This window comes from Larus michahellis, chromosome 2 (assembly GCF_964199755.1).
Source record: "Larus michahellis chromosome 2, bLarMic1.1, whole genome shotgun sequence".
Lineage (NCBI taxonomy): Eukaryota > Metazoa > Chordata > Aves > Charadriiformes > Laridae > Larus > Larus michahellis.
In genome coordinates, this window is record NC_133897.1 from 1,246,864 (window position 1) to 1,266,305 (window position 19,442).

The following is a 19,442-nucleotide window of genomic DNA, read 5'->3' on the forward strand; positions in this document are numbered from 1 at the left end:
TCTCCTCACATGCCCTGGTCTCCAGAGCCCTCACCAGCCTGGTCGCTCTCCTCTGGACACGCTCCAGCACCTCAACGTCCCTCTTGTACAGAGGGGCCCAGAACTGAACACAGCGCTCGAGGTGAGGCCTCACCAGTGTCCTTTCCTATTGCCCAGCCGTTCGGGTTTCAAACAGACTTCAGCAGCTTTTGCCCCCACTTGTTGCTGCTTTTGAGGAAGAGCCCCCCCATAGTGTCTGCAAAACCCCGTCAAAACGCTGAGTTCGCTTTATCTTGTCCCTTGGTCTTTTTCAAAAGATGCCTGTGGTTTTCCGACAGCAGAGCTTAAAATCAACCAAACCTTCCGTCATCATACTTTTTTTTTTTTTTTAAATTTATTTATTCATTTATTCCTTCGGAGGGAAGTTCCGTACATCCTTGTGATGAGAAGGGGGAGAATGCTCAATTTTCTGCCCTCCTCCTGAAGAGACGAAGTCTTCGCTAGAGCAAAGATAACCAGAGGAGAGGCTTTGCTGTCGGCACCCCGAGCTTTTAGTGGATGACAGTTTTCTGTGGGTGCCATGGAATGGGCTGGCGTTGAACCGCTGGTGGTAAGATGTGCTTGAAGGCTCCCTGGGAAGTTGTTCTCTTGAGCTGTGTCGTTGCTGTGGAGGAAACGTGGGAGAGAGACTCCGTTCACACAGGGAAGTTTTTTAAAGGAGTAATAGACGGTCTATTTAAACATCAATATTGAGCCTCGGAGGGCAGCTTGGGTCGTTCCTACGGTTGATAAAGTAGCTGTTTGACGGTCTGTTCTTTTTTGGGGAAAAAAAATAACATTCTTAAAAACCATGGCAACATCTCCTTCGATTGCTTTACAACACATTACGTGACTTAATGGTCACTCACCTGCTGCTGGTGACCACCGAGGGGCTGGCAGCGTGGACAGAAGGGAGAGGTTAAGGGTAAAATATGTCAAGTCTTCTCAGACACCAGATTTCTGTGTAAATAACTTGTCGTGAGTGGCTGCTCATACCTAGAAAGGAGGAGGAATTGCCTTCCAGGCGATCCTGCCGGCTCCGCGGCTGCGTGGCTGGCCCCACCGGCTTTGCGCCACGGAATTTAAACGTGGCTGTTGGAGGCAGAATTAAAAGTTTCCTCCTTGGCGTTTTTTTTATGTCTCACCCTGCTAATAAGAGACAAACATATGAGTTACATTATCCATATTTTTTAAGATCTACAGGAAGAGTATTGTCTGCTTTTATAACAAGGAGCTGAAGCTTTTTTTTTTTTATTATTTTTTGAGTGTCAGTTTTGGCACGGGCCATCTCATTTCGACTATTTATTCTGAAAAATCACCACTGCTTATTTGTTGGGAGTCGTCTTCCCTCTGCCTTCAGTTTTAGCTGAACGCCATGTGCTATCGTTTGCTGGGTCCTTCATCCAGCAATGGCAAATAATCACCTTTCTGGTGCCAAATGTGCCCGTTTTGTCTAAAATCACCCAGAGGCGGGTGGGTACCGTAATAGAAGTGTTGGCGTGAGACGTGCGGGGCCAGGAATCCCGAGCATCCCTCCTCCTGCCGGCGGGAAGGACGTTCGGTATCGCTGGTAAGGGAGGCGTAAGCACCACTTAACGAGTTTGTTCTTTCATAATTGATGCCAGTGAAAACCGCAGACCAAATTGTGGAGTTGGCGGTTTGTGGGTATAGTTGTGGGCGCGGAGTCGTTTGATTTCTCTGGTGCGTTTAGATAGGAATAATTTCTTCCAGTGTCGCTCTCAGGAGCCGCGAAGCGGTGGTGCCTCGCAGTGTTGTGAACGGAGACAAAAAAACCCTTGATTTCCACCGTTCAAAGCACAGTTGGTGAGTAACGAATGGTGAGGGTGAGGATGGAGGTACCAAACAGCGCAGGGAGAAAAGTAACCCCGACTGCAGGGTTATGCCTTTGAGTTTATCAGTGGAAGATGCCAGATCGGAATGTCCTTCCCGCTCTCCTTCAAGCCCCTGTCCTGCTTTCCCCCGGGAGTAATTCCATTCCGGTGCTGACTCAGCAGAGCTGATTTTTCTCTCTTGGGAGCAGGAGCCGGAGCGGCCGGAGGAGGAGCCCTGCCCAGCAGCAACCCCCACCACGGCCCCCAGCAAAATGCCTTTGCAATCCCTTATCGGAGGTTTGTTGCGATGCTTGGGGGAATGAGCAAGCTGGAAAGTCTCTTCAATAATTCTTGCGGACTAATGAACAAATTTGATTAAGGTTTGGCAGCTTTTCCTAATATTCCCTGTAACTAGGAAATCTTCCCAGGCAGTTCTCTGCTCTGGATGGCAGAGTTGCGCCCTCGTAATTAAACGAGGAATGAAAGCGAAGGGTTGTTACCCAAATTGAGGCAGCGCGAAACAAAACTCTCCTCCTGTGATCCCTTGGGGTTGTGGAGAGGGTTGTGTACCCCGCCATTTCAGGGGCTCTGAGAGGTGGAACCTGGGTCGTGGTCCTGTGGCCCCTGAAACAGGAAAGTTCCCTACCCAGCTCTCCTGGGTTTGTCGTCGTCATCATCATCATCATCATCATTATTATTATTAGGTGCAAGTTGCTTAGCCTGTACGTGTGCTGTCCTGCTGTGTAGCTCCATCGCCTTGGCGATGCTACATTTCTAGATTTCATTTAAAAAAAAATAAAAAAATCCTATTGGTTTTGTAGAACCTTCATCTGGTAATTTTGTGTCTTGAACTTACTCCAGATCTCTCCTGTAGTAGCCCGTATTTGATTAAGTAACGTGAAATAACGTGACATTCATGGTGTCGTTAGTTCAGAAGCGTGGAAGGTGCTGGGGTTTAAATCCTGAAACTTTGGAAGTTGAGGGTTTTTGAGCGCCAGGCTCCCCGAGCAGACGAATCCACGTTGCCGCGCGGGTGCTGGGACACCGTCATCAAGCCAGAGGTTTCTTGTTGCCGCTGAATTAGCTGAAATAATGACGACAGGCGTTAGGGGAAAGGTAATTTCCAACGGATGGAGAGTCACCTTGATGTCTGAGATATTTGAAGCTGGTAGGATTCAAAATAAAGCCATCGCCGGGCGCGGGGTCCCGGGAGCGAATGGACGAGAGGTTGGTGCTCAGAAACAGGAACCGTCAACAACAGTTGCTCTTTCTGGTATTGCTATAGATAATATGTAAATAAATAAATAAATAAAACCCAAAGATTTCTTGAAACACAGCGGAGACAACTAGTATAGAGGAGCCAATATAGATTAATTGCAAAAAAAATTGGGCTTTCCAGGTGAACATGAATGATTCTTGAGACTTTCGCAGTAAGAATAGGGTCCGGCCTGTTCATTTTGCTGCTTGTTTTTTCTTCGCAAGTCTTTTATGTGCCTCGGATGCTAAACCCAGCGCTGCAGAACGTTTCGTGTGACTTGGAAGGTAAATGGCTAGGAAGAGGCTGATGCAATGCAAGGGAAAAAAAGCTTCTCAACTTGTCCCAAAGTCAGAAAAATAAATAAATCGACAACAAACCAACCCACCCCGCTGCTCAGCGTCGCCGGGGCAGGCGGAAGGCACAATTTTTTCAGGGCTGGTGAGCAAGAAAAGTGTGCAGTATAAATAGGAATTTTCAAAAGACATAGAAAACAACCTTTTTACTGTTGGAATTGTTACACTATTGTCTGGTCGGGCCCGGAGCATGCGCCGCAGTGTTACAATCTGTTGCGTTGTTATAAAAAGAAGCGTCCAACACAGGTAACGCTTTATTTTAATCCCCAGATGACAAGGGAAGATGCATACGTTTGTGAGGGGCTGCTTGCGCCGTATCCTCCGTAAAATTCCAGTGCCGCGGGAATTGCGGCGGAAGCCAGCTCCTGGCGGTGCCGTCGTACAGCAGCACTGCTGAGAATTAGTGTTTTAAAAGCTATTTGTAGGGAAATTGCCTCTCGCACGTCTCGCGGCGCAAAGCGGCGTGGCGGTTCCGCTGGAGGATTTATAAGACGTAGGGAGAAGACTTGGTGGAGCTGCCACTGAATTAACGTTTCGTTGTATCGTTGGCTTCGGAGGACGGTAGTTGTCCTTCTGCTGGTGGCTGGGCAAGGCTTTAGAGACTGGTTTGTAAAAGGAGGTGAATCGGTTGTGGCTGCCCGGAGGCTGTTAGAAGAGCGTGTGCATTCGCTGTCCCCGCTCAGCCTCGGGGGGCAACGACAAAAACGAGCCATCGCCCTGAAAAACTGGCAACCCTCGCAGCCAAAACCAAAGCTTTGCGCTGCAAAACCTGCGTACAGCAGTGTGGCGCGATGGTTCCCTCGGTAACAAGGGTCGGGATGATCCCCACGATGGTTCCCTCGGTAACAAGGGTCGGGATGATCCCCACGATGGTTCCCACACTAACAAGGGTCGGGATGATCCCCACAATGGTTCCCACAATAACAAGGGTCAGGATGATCCCCACGATGGTTCCCACGCTAACAAGGGTCGGGATGGTCCCCACGATGGTTCCCACGCTAACAAGGGTCGGGATGGTCCCCACGATGGTGCCCACAATAACAAGGGTCGGGATGATCCCCACGATGGTGCCCACGCTAACAAGGGTCGGGATGGTCCCCACGATGGTGCCCACAATAACAAGGGTCGGGATGGTCCCCACGATGGTGCCCACAATAACAAGGGTCGGGATGGTCCCCACGATGGTTCCCACTCTAACAAGGGTCGGGATGATCCCCACGATGGTTCCCACTCTAACAAGGGTCGGGATGATCCCCACGATGGTTCCCACTCTAACAAGGGTCGGGATGATCCCCACGATGGTTCCCACGCTAACAAGCGTCGGGATGATCCCCACGATGGTTCCCACGCTAACAAGGGTCGGGATGATCCCCACGATGGTTCCCACGCTAACAAGGGTCGGGATGATCCCCACGATGGTTCCCACGCTAACAAGGGTCGGGATGATCCCCACGATGGTTCCCACAATAACAAGGGTCGGGATGGTCCCCACGATGGTTCCCACAATAACAAGGGTCGGGATGATCCCCACGATGGTTCCCACAATAACAAGGGTCGGGATGATCCCCACGATGGTTCCCACAATAACAAGGGTCGGGATGGTCCCCATGATGGTTCCCACAATAACAAGGGTCGGGATGATCCCCATGTGTTAGGACAAGATTTCCGTGTTCCTTTCCTTTCCTGTGGGCAGCCCGGCTCCGGGAATCCTCCCTGGGCACGGAGAGCTGCAGCGCCTGGATGTGGGCGGGAGAAAGGTCGAGAAGAAACAGCCCTAAGGATAGGGAGAGCTTGAAAACATCAGGATAAGTCATAGTGTAAAACCTGGAAGAGGTCAGAACTCCACCATTAACATTCCAACAATTTATTTTCATTACTTGAAAGGTGGGAAGGTTTGCCATTTAATTAAACCAGGGGTTTCCTTCATCAGCTGTCTGACTTTTCCCGTTGAAATAATATGAGAAATTGGATGCTAATGGCATACAGGGAAAATCTTTCTTCCTATAGGTATTCAAGTTTGGGGAAAAATTTCCAGAAACAGCCAACCTATAACTGTCTGAGTTCTGTCTCCTTCTGCTACTGTGTTGAATAATAGTGAACTAAAAAAAATTATATATTAAAAAAACCATCCAAACAAAAAAAAAAACCCAACCAAAAAACCAAACTCAAACTTAAAAAAATTTCCCTCTTTTTTTTTTTTTTTTTTTTTTTTTTTTTCCCCCCTTCCCCCAGGAAAACCAGAAGAGACCAAACCAGCTGATGCTGTGACAGGGAACGATATCACGGCACCTCCCAACAAAGAGCTTCCTCCCAGCCCCGAGAAGAAGACAAAGGTAGGTGTCGTGTCACGTCCGGCCTCTTCGCTTCTGCGTTTTTTAATTTGCCGGCTTTTCTGCTTCTTAAGCTGTGGGCAACACAAGTTCTGTTTTCTGAGCTGCCGTTTGTCAACCGTTTCCCTGAAACAAAGGCATCCGGTGTCCGAGTTGCCAACAAACCACTCGGCCTGTAGCCGTGTGACTGAAAGTGCGTTTAATAGATGTGTGGTAAGCTTTATTTAAATTAATTCCCTGGTTGGTATCAGTGGCGGAGGAGTCGTAAACATATAAGGTAGCGCTTCTGCTGCGCTGATGCTCTCCTGGCTGCTCACAGCACATTTATTTGCATCACAATTAGCATTCAGAGGTAAGAGGAGCTGATATGCTCTTATTTTAGTTTCTATTAGTTCATGAAACTATTCTCTTGGTTTACGAAACACGAGAGAGATCTACTTCCAGAGCTTGCAGCATTCGGGAAAATCCCACCCCAAATTCTCAGGGCGGTGGGCAGGGCAGGGGTTCCGAGCGGCCGCGAGAGGTGATGAGAGGGAGATTTAGAGCTCGCAATCCGTTGGGTGCCCGCGATCAGAAAGCGATGTCCCCCGCGCGCTGCGCGCAGGAATAGATCCAGGAGCCCCCCGGTCGCCAATCCCAGCTTTACCAGCCGTTCCTTCTGGTGCTTTCAGTGTTGCTGGAATCGATCCTGTTGGCTTTGAATTGAAAGGCAAACCCCCCCCCGCCGGGTCCGAAGGCAGCCCTCTGCTGCTGCCGCTGCACCTCCCTCTCTTTATTAGGCTCAGAAAACAGAAAGCTGATTATTTTCTTTTTGTTTCATTTAAAATATCACCTTTACGTTCTTGCAGCTCAACGTTTTGGTTTACAATGCGCTATTTTTTTGTTGTTGTTGTTGTGTTTTTTGTTTGTTTGTTTGTTTGTTTTTATCCCGGATTTTGCTTTTTGAAAAAAACCCATAAAGCCTGCCGCGGCCGCATCCTCTACAAAACCTGCAGCAACGAAAGCCAGGCCGCTGGCCGCCCCCAGCCCCAAGCGGCCAGCGTCTGCCGCGCCTGGCCCAAACAAAAAACCCACCAGCCCTACTGCAGGTCCTCCTTCGGCCACCGCCGCTAAGCGCCCGGCCACCAGCACCGCGCGGCCCTCCTCCTTAACTCCAAAAGAGATTAAACCAAAGGTAAGAAACGCTTCGCTTTCGGGTGGGAGCTCCGAGAACCCATTTACGTGTTAACTTAAGAGCTGCCTTACCCACCCGTCAAAACAGCATTCCGGTGCTAATCGTGGGAGGATGAGGAATGGGATGCGCTGGGTTAGGAGCTGCACAGTCGTTAGTGTCGGCTGCCATTAACCCGCTTATTAACCCACACCCCAAATATTTGGTTCTGTCGTCACAGAGGAGAAAACGAAACTTGACCGTATTACCACGACTCTCCTCTGAACTGTCAGGCAGTACACGAGAGAATTCTTTATTTCTTTCGGGAGAAGACATTTTAAAATACAGATACGCCACAAACGTCGGATAACTCTTAAATCCAGACAAGAGCGTGGGAAAACTGAATGGAGAGCGCAGATATTAATAGTGAGGGGTGAAAAATCAGTTTGAGCACTTCAGTATTTCCCCCTGGTTGTCTGGCCGTTATAAACCCCGTATTAGCAGTTGTCTTCCTACAGCTACGCGCTTAGGAAATGTTGGAGATTCGTAGTTCTTCAGTAAGAGAATTGTGGACGGTTCTTAGTGTCGCATCCGAAAGCTGAATTACAGCATCCACACGTAATGTTAAGAAGGGGGAACGGCCCTTGAATTTTCCCTCTGTTAACTTAGTATATAGTAGGAGATTTCATGTTTGAAAGAGAACATTAAAATCTATTTCGGAATCTGTCCGTTGATTAAATGCTAGCGTTTCTACTACACGCCTAAGCTTAAATAGCTGCGTTTGAGCGTCTTTGAAAACTGATAAATAAAAATAGCAAAGAGAGTATGAAAGCACAGGCGTAGGTCTGTACTTTTGCTGTGAACCAGCGTCTCCAGTTTTGTTTTAAGTTTTGCATGATTCTGAATCCCTTTTTGATGAAATCCCATCTCGTCTCATTTCTTTCCATGCATTAACTCAGTATTTTAATACTTCAGAGATCAGCCGGTTTACAAACAAGTGACTTACCGGGGACAGACATGAAATAGTTTTCCACGTGAGGAACGAACCATGCACACCCAATTCTTATGTCCACAGTGTTCTAATAAATGCCGCCTTAGCCTAGGAAGCGTTTCTGCTCAGCAAGGAAATCCGTCCCTCCCAGAAGGGTTGCCAGCGGAACGATGTTTTCCATCTTGTTGAGAAATCAAAACCTCGTTCACATCTGTAAATGGCTCCACGCATTAGTGCTGAAACACATCGGCATGAATTTGAATATTCAGCAGGGTCCGTGCCCCGTGCCCTGCACTGAATATCGTCAGTCGCTCCTGCGTGCCTTCGTTGTCTTGTTAATCTTCCGCATTGTAATGTTCCAGCGGTGCCTAGCTTATGTCTTTAAGAATTTAAGCAATTTCCATTTATCTCAGGCTTTTTGTTGGCAAACGCTTTGCCAGAGACTCGGTGAAATCCTGGCTTTTAACGGTGCCTGGTCGTTCGCAGGTTGCAGATGCGAAGACCCTGGAGAAACGAACCTCACCTTCAAAGCCTCCGTCATCGGCCACTTCCAGAACCGCTGCCAGGAGCAGCCCTGCTCCTCCTCGGACAACGGCGGCATCGCCGGTCACTGCCGCTGGGGCGAAGAACACCGCCACTTCTCCACCCAAGAGGCCAACGTGTGAGTATTCTCTTCTTTCTCTTCAGATCTCTCTTCCTAACCAGCTGCAAGTTTCTGTTTGAGGAGCACCGTTGGTTCACGCTAGGCTGGAATTCTCGCGGATTCCAGTATGCTGACTGCTTTTGCCCGTGTCCGGTTTATTAAAAGTTTATTAAAATTAGTCTCCTGGTAAACGAGCCTGGGATCTTTGGGTTCAAAAGAAGCAAGAAACCCCAAAATCTTGAAACGTAGCCGTTTCTGAGAAGGCGCAGCTGCTGATAACCAGTACTTTTGCCAGGTGGAAACCTGTCAGTCGGAGTTGAGTTGAAGCGTAGGGGTAGCTCAAACATCAACCTTCTGAATACAGCGCAAGACAAGATCCTGTGCCAAGGCACAGAGAGCCAAGGTCAGGCTTTTTTCTCTCCAGAGCTTCCTCTTGTAAAAAAAAAACCTAATCTGAATGACCTCAGCTCTGCGTGAGTCAGGGTTAATACAATTCCTGAACATGCTTGGTTTAAGAAAAAGGAAGCTATTACCTCTGTGTTTTGCCATAGTAACAGTTAGAATAAACGCTAAAACCAATTTAAAACTTGGGAAAAGCAAATCTCCAGAGGAGGACTTGAAGCGCTCGAGCTCGTGCATCTGAAAACACAAAGGAGGTTGAACAGAAATGGAGGTTTTTTACTAGCGCGGGAAGAATTTGGAGCTGAAATCACATGGGCTTTGTCGGAAAGCTGTATCCCACTCCTACTGTTGCCAGAGAGGGAACTTCCCATGAGTTTAGCACAGCCAGCATGAAACACGAGCAGCGTATTAGCATCCTGAAAGCAGTTTTTTCACTCATTTTAAGGGAGCTTGAGAGATCTAACGTCAGATAAAAAAGACAATTAAATGTTCTCAAGTCTTTTCAAATGACTAGACCTCACTGGCAAAATTTGCCAATAAACATGGAAAACTCGTAATATGTATTGGTTGCTTTGTTCTATGAATCCCAAAGCAGGAATTCATAACCCGTCTTTCCCCCCAAAATAGTAATGTTTTAACTCTCTTGAAATACAGTAGGCTGGAGGTACATTCCATGCTTCATGCTCTAGGGGAAAATATAATTAATCAAGCGTAGAGGAAGCGTTGCGCTTTCCAAGAGCTGTGTATCTCAACTGATCCTGGGGACATCCTTGTAAAATTCATTTTGTGTGGTCTTTTAGGCGCACCGTAGCCCAGAATGCTTAATACGTTTTAATGAGTTCAGTTAATTTCGCCTTCCAAAATCGAGACGCAAACAAAGGAGGGTTTTCTGATGGCATTTGAAAGGAGACGGAGTCACCGATGCAGAGATGCGGGAAGGCTGTTCCGAGCGGCGCGATGTACGGAGGAAGAGGGTGGTGGGCCGTTGCCAAAGCACAGCGAGAACTGGGTGGGCGAGGGAGAGATGAGGTCAGCTGGAGAAACTCCTGCCGGAATTAAAGCTGTTTTGGCTGGATCTGGAAACGCACGGAGGAGTCACGGGTGGTAAAGGAAGGGAGTCCTGGTTTGGCAGAGGAGAAAGCGAGGGTGTGATGGAGGATGAACAGTGTGGTTCATCATCATCATCAGTGGGGGCCTGAAGGGGAAGCGCAACCAGGCAAACACTAACGATGCGGTTTAGGTCGAGCACATGCAGCTTCAGCGATGCATAGAGGTGGGTGGTGGAGACCTGGAGCTCTCCCGGTCCCTGTTTAGTTTCCCACCACCCAGCGTTGAGCCGGATAATAAGTTTCTGGTTAAAGGCGTCCCTTCAGAAGGACATCTGCTCTTGCTTTTCAGATGTCAAAAGACGGACACGCACTTCCTTGTGCTTGGCTCAGGTGTTTAGTCATTCTCGCTGGTTAAAAATGTGGGTTTAGTGGCTGGTTTTGAAATTATATACGTTTTGTTCAGGTGCTAAATGTCAGTCACTTTCTCAATGAGAGCCGTGGGTTATGTGGGGCTTGTTTTTTTTTTTTTAATTGTTTTTTATTATTCCTTTTCCCCTCCCTGTGAAAACGACTTTTATGTTTGTCCAAGACCACCTCTCTGGCTTTCCGATTAGAAAAAGATCAAAGTCTTTGACTGCCGTTATAGGCCATTTTCCCAGGAGCTTCCTCATTCTCCAGGTTTTCAACGCCGCATGCTAATGATAACAGACAAAACTCTTCCAGCGTCTGGCTCCCCACTGGCACGAGTAGAAATAACATCTCTTTATGTATTAAAGTAACATATTAGTCCTCTTGCCTTTGTACAAAACTAATTCTGTTCTGTCCATACAGTTTTCCCAGTTAAAGTTGTGGTCTCGAGGAATGAGATTAGGTTGGTTTGACGGGGCCTTTTTTGAAATGCTTGGTATTAATTATTTATCTGTCTATCCTTTAGGCCTTATTAAATTCTCCAGATGTCTTTCATCTCCTTAGCTAGAATCTTATCTGTGGTGTTTAATTGAATGCTTTTAGCAAAGTCTGGATGGAAAGATGCAGAGTAACTTGGCCTGTAGTTATCTGCCTCTTTCGCTTGCTCTTTTCTATATTGGAATTCCAGAAAGTACCCTGCCAGCTACTTGAGTTTATCTAAAAATCTAATGGAAATTAAATATTAGAAGATGGGGAGGGTTCGTAATTTCTGACTCAGTTTTATTTTTTTTTCCATTGATTGTTTGTTTTTTAACGTTGCCTTCCTTTGGCTATTGAAATGAAGCACATTTTAGCCAAAGTTGATCATCGCTGATAGTAAAAAAAAAAAAAAAAAAGCTACAACTATCAGAGCTCTGTAAAAGAAGGTTCTGTTTCTATTTTTCAGTCCGTGATTTTTGCCTAGATCAATGGCGTATGTGGTTTTCTTCTGCTTTGAGAAAGAGAGATGTGTTCCTGGTTTGGACTGTCCTCTGTCTGTGTGGAGCGTAATCAGATCGTCAGCGTCGGTGTTTCCCCAAAGGCGTAGTTCAGTTTAGTGATTGAGTTTGGGATTTATACAATTATAACAGGGGCCAAAATATGGGCAATAACTTCTGTGCCAGAAAAGTGGCGTTGGTTAGAACTGATCTAGCAATAATGCTGAGGTTAGAGATGGACAAATGTGGTTTCGCTTTTGCTATTTATTACAGACGGGAGTTTGGGTTTTTTTAAGAAATTAAACCGGGGCAAGATTAAAATAATGTTGGTGAGTGCTGTCAGATTTGTAAAATTATTTAAGAAAAAACAAAATGCAAACGATACCTGAGGTGTTGCATCATTGAATGATGATCCTGTTGATGAATTGACCCTTTTGCTGGAAAACATGAGTATTTTTTGCCGTTGTAATGAGGAGAACTTCAGGCAGGTGTTCAAATGGAACAGTTAGTTCTTGAGATGCTTTATTTCAAGCAGCGTGTAGAAATGGGGACTGTGGGTAAAGAGGACCATCGGTATGTGCGGAGCCATGGAGAGCCCCTGACCTCCAGGCAAAGCTGAGTGGTGACTCCAGACGTCTTGTCTGAAATATTCATCGGTGTGTTTTGTGTTGGGCAGCTATCAAGACCGATGCAAAGCCTGCAGATGCGAAGAAGACCTCTGCAAAGTCACCCTCAGGTAACTTGGTTTGGTTTCCATCTACATCAAATCCTGCTTGGTGGGGGCTGGGGTTGTTGAGCAGACCATTCTACATCCGTAGGACTCGGAGGACACTTGGGTAAATCACACCTGACCTGTCTTTTTTCCCCCCCTTCCCTTCAATTATCACTGTGATAATTGTAGCAGACTTGAGCCGCCCGAAGAGCGCTACTGGCAATGCAGTAAAAAGTAGTGCCACCACTCCTTCCACCACCGCCTCCAGCGCACCTACTTTACCCGGAGTAGCCACCAGTCGGCCCAAACCCAAACCTGCTGCAACCAAACCCACCACAACCTCCACCACGACCGCAGATGCTAAAAAAACAACTGCGAAGGCTCCGACTAAACCCAGCACTGTTTCCAAGCCACCTCGCCCAACCAGCAGCATTTCGGCCCCAGACCTGAAAAACGTACGTTCCAAAATCGGATCAACAGATAATATTAAACATCAGCCTGGTGGAGGAAAGGTAAGTGGTTCCTTCAAACTTGAGAGCAATACGCGCTTTGGAACAGTAGCTCTTAAGCGTTAGGGGTGCTCTTTGCTAATTGTGGTGGCTGTATCCTCGCTGCTCTTCTCGTTTACGCTCCGCAGACTCCTCTTTGGGTTCTGGGTTTACGCACAAGGCATTAACAAGGCAGTGATAGCAGCGTACAGAAGGAATCCGCCTTAAGAGCCTTCCTGGTGTTTACTGGCATACGTACAGGAATTCAAAACTCCATGGTTCTGTTTTTCTGTCATACGTCCTGACATAGAAACTAGTTGGTATTGAGAGCTCAAAACCTTGTCTGTATTCCAAACCTTTGCCTTTGACGAGAGGGATTGAGTCTGCTGAATGGTGCAGAAGGTGGAATAACGCACTACGGGGCAGGAGGCCTGGATTCAGGAGCAAGTTCCGCAGCACCTTTCCCAGTTCTAGGAACGGGGACTCTGTTCAACTTGTCGGGCCTAAAGCTGAAACGAAATGGGTCTATGTAGTGTGTTTTGGATAACGTGTGGTGGCCACAAGGAAAGAAGCGGGTAGTGTTGAATGAGCTGTAGGGAAAAGGGGGTACATAGATACAATTTGAGGCTCTCAATCAGTAATGGTCTTAAATTACACTTTCACTGTGAATATCTACCATGGAAATGATAACAGTTTAGGGTTAGACCTGTAGCCCTCTTCTGAGGGTTTAAATAATTTCATGGATCTGCATAATCATAAAACCTTTATTGGATGTTGTAGAATGGATACACCCCTCTTGACCTGACCAGATGTGGTAGCAGCTTGCCTGTAGTCAGAGGGCTTTAATTTCCACAAAGTGGAACAAATTTGCCCCCTTGCCTTTGCTGCAGTAATGAATAACTCAGCATATAACTCTAATCTGATGCCAAGAGAGCGCGTTTCGTGCTGGGAGCCTTAATCTCCTCTCGGGCACGTTAAAGTCAAGGGCGTTCTTGGGCTGTGGTGGTGTGCGTCAGACACCATCGATACGGCACGGATTTATTCTCCGGAGTGAAGAGTATCTCAGTTGTACAATATCACAGGACACGGTCCTCGGATAGAGGACCTTAGAGGTCCCTCCTTAGGTGTCTGAGAGGTCTATCCTCAGAGAATAGGCCTCCTTAGAGGTCTAGAGAACAGAAACTTCCCCTCCCCAACCCAAATCTGCTGAAAAACTTTGAGGCAGGCAGGAGGGGGGACCCTTTCATACGCCATTTATTGTAGCTGGAGACCAAGCAGAAGCTGAGAAAGCCTTCTGCCGTCCGGTCAGAAAGAACACGCAAGATTGTTTGGTTACTTTAACTTGTGCTAGGGTTCTGAGGCTCACAGAGCTTTTTAGCTTACGGGGTTATTGTGTCGGTTTAAGGGGATTTTTTTTTACATTGACTGTACTGTCCTTTATTTTCTAAATATTTTCGTAGAATTGTTAAACCCTAACAATTGCACTTTTAAGAAAACTGTCTTTTTCATAGTCTTATTTACGCTGTATGAGCATGCCTTAGGAGTCCTGGGGTATTTTTGTTTACCATTTGGTTGCTGGTGGGTGAGTGAAAATACAGGATTTATGCACCCCCCCAAAAAATGCAAGTTCTGCTGCACTTATCTGGATCTAGATTAGCAAAAGAATGGATATTCTCATGTAGTTGCTGGGGGTTTTTTTCTAAAAACCTGAAAATTTTCAGCGTTTTCCGCTCAGCTGGGTTAGCTAGGTCCACCTGCGTTGGGTTAGTTAAAAACTAAATCAGCCGCTGATGTCAAAGCCTGAGTCAAACCCGGTGTGGGGGTGTGATATCAGAAATGGCAGCACAGCGTGTCCGTACCCGGCAGAGCTCTTAGAGCTCCGAGGCAAAGAAAACCGCCCGGGGGATGTGTTTGCCTCGACGAGGTGACGGAGGTGGGTCGGCGCTGCCGTCGGGTTACTAAAAGATTGGGTATTTTTTTTTGGCAGAATCTAATGTAGTGAAGGGGTGGGTGTGTGTGTGTGTGTGCCAGCGTCACCGCTCGGGGAAATGATGAGACGCCCCCGTGAAGGGCTCCTACGAGCTTTTTGAGAAACGGAGAACTTAATTATTGCTCTGTGACCCCCAGGGCGCTTGTTTCACCCCGTGTCCGATGTTGCTTCCCCTCCACCCTCCCAGTTTTATCATTCCTGGCCGTGGGATTATATTTTGCCGGAGGGTTACAGCACGTAAGAAGTTCTCCTGGGTTGTCCGCTCCGCTGAGTTTATCCGGGTAGCTTGCGTCCCCCGCACTCTCCTGCCCACATTTTTGCTTTTGCTGGTTGAAATCATCCATTTGTCTCCATCTAGGGGAAAATAGAGAAAAAGCCAGAATCAACCGCTGCTGCACGAAAGTCTGAACCCAATGCAGTCTCTAAAATGGCTACTACTAAAACAACCGTATCAAAAGAGGGTGCCCCAAAACAGCCCAATGGGAAAGTGAGTTTATTTCAGACTTTTCTCTGTGGGAGATGGAGGAAAACATTTCCATTTTGAGTCACTTTCCCTTCTCTTCAACTCTTCTGCTTTCTCCTGTCAGTGTCACTTCCTTGCACAGACACTTTTCCAATTCTTTCTTGTAAACCCTGAGACGTTCCCGGTTAAACACGTTCGGAGATCACGATCGTAGGTATCTTTTTTCCATGCCTGCTGTAAATGTAAATATTTTCGGAGCCCTCCGTTTTCACTTGTGGGCACATAGGCTTAACTTTGAGTCGGAGGTTTCCCTTAAGATGAGTTCTTCATCCACAGCTCATACACGGTTGACACACAGTCTGTAACTAGGAAGAGAGAACTTTTCTTCACCTCTGCTTGTTTTAAGATTGCAGAATATTAAGGACTTCGTATTTTTTCCTGCGGGATTCCCCACCCCGTTGTATCCAGGCTCTTTAACCCCATGCGTTAGGTGCTCACCGTTGGAGGGTTCCTCCAAGCTGTCGTGACACGGTAGTTCAGCAGGAGGGGATGGGGAGCGAGGCGGGGGTGCCGGCAGTGCTGGTGTAATTCGGATATCGTCAGGCAGAGCCTGCTAAAGACTGGATGGGATTTGTACCTCCAGAGAAGTCAGTAAACCATTACAAACTGCCGCGGCACGAGTGCTTTTTCAGAGCTGCTGCTGCGCTGAGCCCGGTCTCCCTGAACGGGCCAAGGAGCCTGGGGAAACCTGCTCAAGCGCGAACCTTCTGGTGATTCCTTTTGTGCCTCGAATTTATCACCTCTTTCTAGAAAGTACTCTAGATACAGCTTCTGCCACGTTTTGTGCTGTGTTAAATAACCCGCAGACTAAACACGTGTCGTGACTAACCCTTTGTAAACACGGGCCTGTGACTCCACCTCGGTTACTACCTTTGGGAGTAAAAACTCATTTAGCGCACGCCTTTTGTATCTTGTAGAAGTCCCAAATCGTTTGAGCTTACGGGAGAAACAATTTAATTAACGTAAGGCTCGTCCGATTAAAATCTAACGGAAGGTTCGACAGCCTTCATCAGAAGAATTGTTTCTCAGAGCGGGCGTTTTGAAAGACGTTACCCAAGGCTGGAGTCCATCCAGGCAGATGGGAACAAAGCGCAGACGCCAAAGAGTCCGTAGCGTTGTTGGCCGTGGCGGCCCCGTGGCTTTGAGCCGTGGTGAAGGAGACAGCCGGGAAGCCTCCCGAGGGACATGGATGATCCCAGGCAGGAGATGCTAACCCGTACAGGATCCTGGTCTTCACGTAGCGCTTAGCCTCTCGCACTAACACTGTCTGTGCAGCCTCTCGTTTCCTTCACTTTTTTTTTTTTTCCCCTCACTCTCCTCCTCAGTTGCTTTCACACCTAATACTAAAGTTGGATTGAGTTTAACACGACTCCTTGTTTATCCACCGTGTTAGAGCATCCACTCCGGCCTGCCGTATGACAACTCTAACCAGTCCTCTTCCCTTGTGTTGTTTTCCATTCTGTAACGTTCCAGGTCCAGATAGTCTCCAAAAAAGCGAACTACAGCCATGTTCAGTCCAAGTGTGGTTCCAAGGACAATATTAAGCATGTCCCTGGAGGTGGGAATGTAAGTATGGGCTCTGGGCAAGCTGTCTTTCTACTAACTCCTTCTCTTGTACTATGTTTTTATATGTCAGTCTTACAAATGCTGTGTTTCAGGCAGAACCGCGTGGCAGAGTTTCAGGGCTTCTGGAAATGATGTAGACTGGAGGATTTACTTTAATTTTTATTATTTTTTTTTCCCCCCACGGGATGCTAGGTTGAACGCGTGTGTTTTGTTTCATAGTACTATAAATACACCTGACCTGTTTCTCGCATGGTTTACGTGGTATTCACGACCAAATGTGGGATGCGCACATGGCTGACCCCAGGAGCTCGTTCACCGTGGATTCCCTCCGCAGTCAGCGCAGGCACCTCATCAGTCCTCTGACCTATTTTAGGTGTCTGGGGTTTTTTTTAGATGAAATGAATTGGGGCTTAGAAGCGCCTGTTACTCTTCGCTGCCTCGTAGAGCAAGCCCGAGTCAGACTGATTTCACTTCTTCTTTCAGAGGAAGGGAGCCTTCGAGAAAGGAGGAGGAAAAGACTCCGGGACTTAATCTTTGAGCTGCGATTAATTTCTAAATTTAAAGGCTGCTGGTATCTCTGGCAGCAGAGTTGAGCTTATTAAAATAGAGGGCTAATCTTGTAACGTCTGTGGACTTGGTTTGGCGTATTACATCCTGAAAGGGTCTGGGCGAAAAAGCCAAGTTAACTCTCTAGATACTAAAGCTTTTGAAAAGATGACTATAGTTTGGCAGGCGTGTTTCCTTGTGGGCAAATCCGTACTACCTCACCAAATCCACCCTCGCCTGTCTGTGCTCGGGATAGTTTGCAGAAAGACTGGATGGTTTCGTAAGGACGCTGAAATACTGAAGCCCAAGGGAGTTTTTTCCATTGGTGTTTAAATACGCCGGGTTCCTGAGGGGCCGTGTCCAGCTCTCACCTCCCGTGATGCTTCTTCCGTGCCCGGCGCCCGAGAGTCAGCATCAAACTCCCTGCGCCTTTGCTTCACATAGTCTTCCAGGTGCAAATATTCAATTTCTGGGGCCTGGCTTCCCGTTGCCGTGTAGTCAGCGTGTTCCGTTTGCTGGCTGGTCCAGCAGATAGAAATGCTACACGGGAGCCGGCTGCAGCGCAAAGCTGCTGCGGCCACTTTTCCTGGGAAATACATGTGTATTTGTCTGGCTGGCTGAACCTTCGCTCTAGGTGACCAACTCCTCCTTAAACCTTTGAAAGAGGCAACCGAATCTGGCTCCTTGTTCTCTGCAGGTTGGTTGCCGAGATGGTAAGAGAACAGATGTTGAAGTCTCACTTCATTAAGCTTGACTCCCCGTTGAGAGTCGCTGGACACGTGTCTCCGCTGCCCTCCTTGCCCTCCAGTTTGTGGCTCCTCACCACTGGTGGCATTTGCCATTCTGGTCTGATATTTCCGTGATTTACCCGGCGCTCACGGGAGCGCGCCCCTGTGTACGGAGCTTCCCGTAGAAATGCTCACGCAGGAGAATTCTCTGCGCCACAGAAAGACAAACTGCTGCTGGGACCATCGTGTCGGTTGGGTGCCCTCGGCGTGTTTTTTTAGCTCTGCGCAGTTCCGTTCCTGCTGCAGATTTCATCTGCTTTTGTCACCCAAGTTTGGAACAGACTGTTTACGTATAATGAGTGTTTTGTGGCAGAAGTCCCCTTGGCTCTGCTGTTGAAGAGCAGCTGTTGTAACTTAGCTGTTCGTGCACTCAAAGGAGCTGTATTTTATAAGCCACTTTAATTTTGCCGCTCCTACCTCGTGTAGCCCTTCAGTGGACACCGAGTCTCGCGCATTCTTTTCCTTTTTTTTTTTCTTTGAGGCCAACAGAAATGTGATTTAAACGTGGGGGATATTTTCCTCGCCTGATTAACTACATTAGTGAACGATTCTTTCTTCTAATGAGTGACCAAGCCTGTCTTTTCCTCTTTACTGACCTGTCCCGGGGACATCCCCAGCTTTAGGGGACAAGTGTGTGCCCACTTTCTTTTTCTCTTCTTCCACACACTCCTTTGTTTCCACTGCACTTTTTCTTCCTTGCTCAACTACTTAAGCTTTTTGCTTTGAGAATAAAGTGCTTATCATTTCCAGGTTCCAAATGCCCCCCAAGCAGCGTCAGGCAGTCGTTCCCAGCCATCCAAGGCCCCCAGACCCAGTACCAATGTGAGTAGCCGAGGTGCGGAGGCCAGTCTGGCTTCCTGTAAAAGCGTTTCCTTTTATTCGTTTTTATATCTGCTCCCTCCCCGTGGGGCGGTGTGATGTTAGCGTCCTCTCCCGAGAGGTTCTCTTGTTCAAATAGTTTTGGTGATCGCTTCTGATAGAAGGCTTCTGGGCGTTGGATTCCTGAACCGCACCGCTGACGGGGATGTCTGGAAAGTCCCTTGTTCTAGTCTGTGGCTTCAGTTAAAGCTTTTAGGGATCCCGTGGACAAGAGCTGTGCTTAGTAGCAAATTACGATTCAGCTTCAGGGTTGCTCTGGTGGAAGCGATGGACCTCCTGCCCAGGTGAGGTGGTTCCAAGCTGGTACCCCCTGGCTACCCATGTTGCCTTCTATATGCGGAGATAGTTTCTTCTCCCCTCCAAGACACCCAAGAAGACGTGTTCAAAAGCAGTCACTATTGTTCCTACTCAGGCTACATTTGCCAGAAATACCTTGAGGCAAACGTAGTTAGATTTCCTGGGTAAAAGCTTTTGTTGTGCTTTAGTCTTTTCCCCCTCTCGAAAGTTTTAAAGAAAGCAACAGTAACGAGGTAGATTGG

At 47.6% G+C, this 19,442-nt stretch overlaps 1 protein-coding gene across 17 annotated transcripts in view; it reads left to right on the forward strand.

Moving 5' to 3' along the window:
* Positions 1-19,442, forward strand: part of MAP4 (microtubule associated protein 4) — a 170,282-nt gene that overhangs the window by 141,795 nt on the left and 9,045 nt on the right. For 7 of the 17 annotated variants that reach the window (XM_074573810.1, XM_074573806.1, XM_074573812.1 and 4 more), the window contains 8 exons: positions 5,694-5,794; positions 6,753-6,965; positions 8,419-8,593; positions 12,088-12,147; positions 12,313-12,635; positions 14,960-15,088; positions 16,598-16,690; positions 18,775-18,846. In XM_074573810.1, coding sequence (XP_074429911.1) covers positions 5,694-5,794; positions 6,753-6,965; positions 8,419-8,593; positions 12,088-12,147; positions 12,313-12,635; positions 14,960-15,088; positions 16,598-16,690; positions 18,775-18,846 — 1,166 coding nt within the window. The remainder of the gene's footprint in view (positions 1-5,693; positions 5,795-6,752; positions 6,966-8,418; positions 8,594-12,087; positions 12,148-12,312; positions 12,636-14,959; positions 15,089-16,597; positions 16,691-18,774; positions 18,847-19,442) is intronic. The other 10 variants (XM_074573816.1, XM_074573815.1, XM_074573820.1 and 7 more) reach the window with 7 other exon arrangements.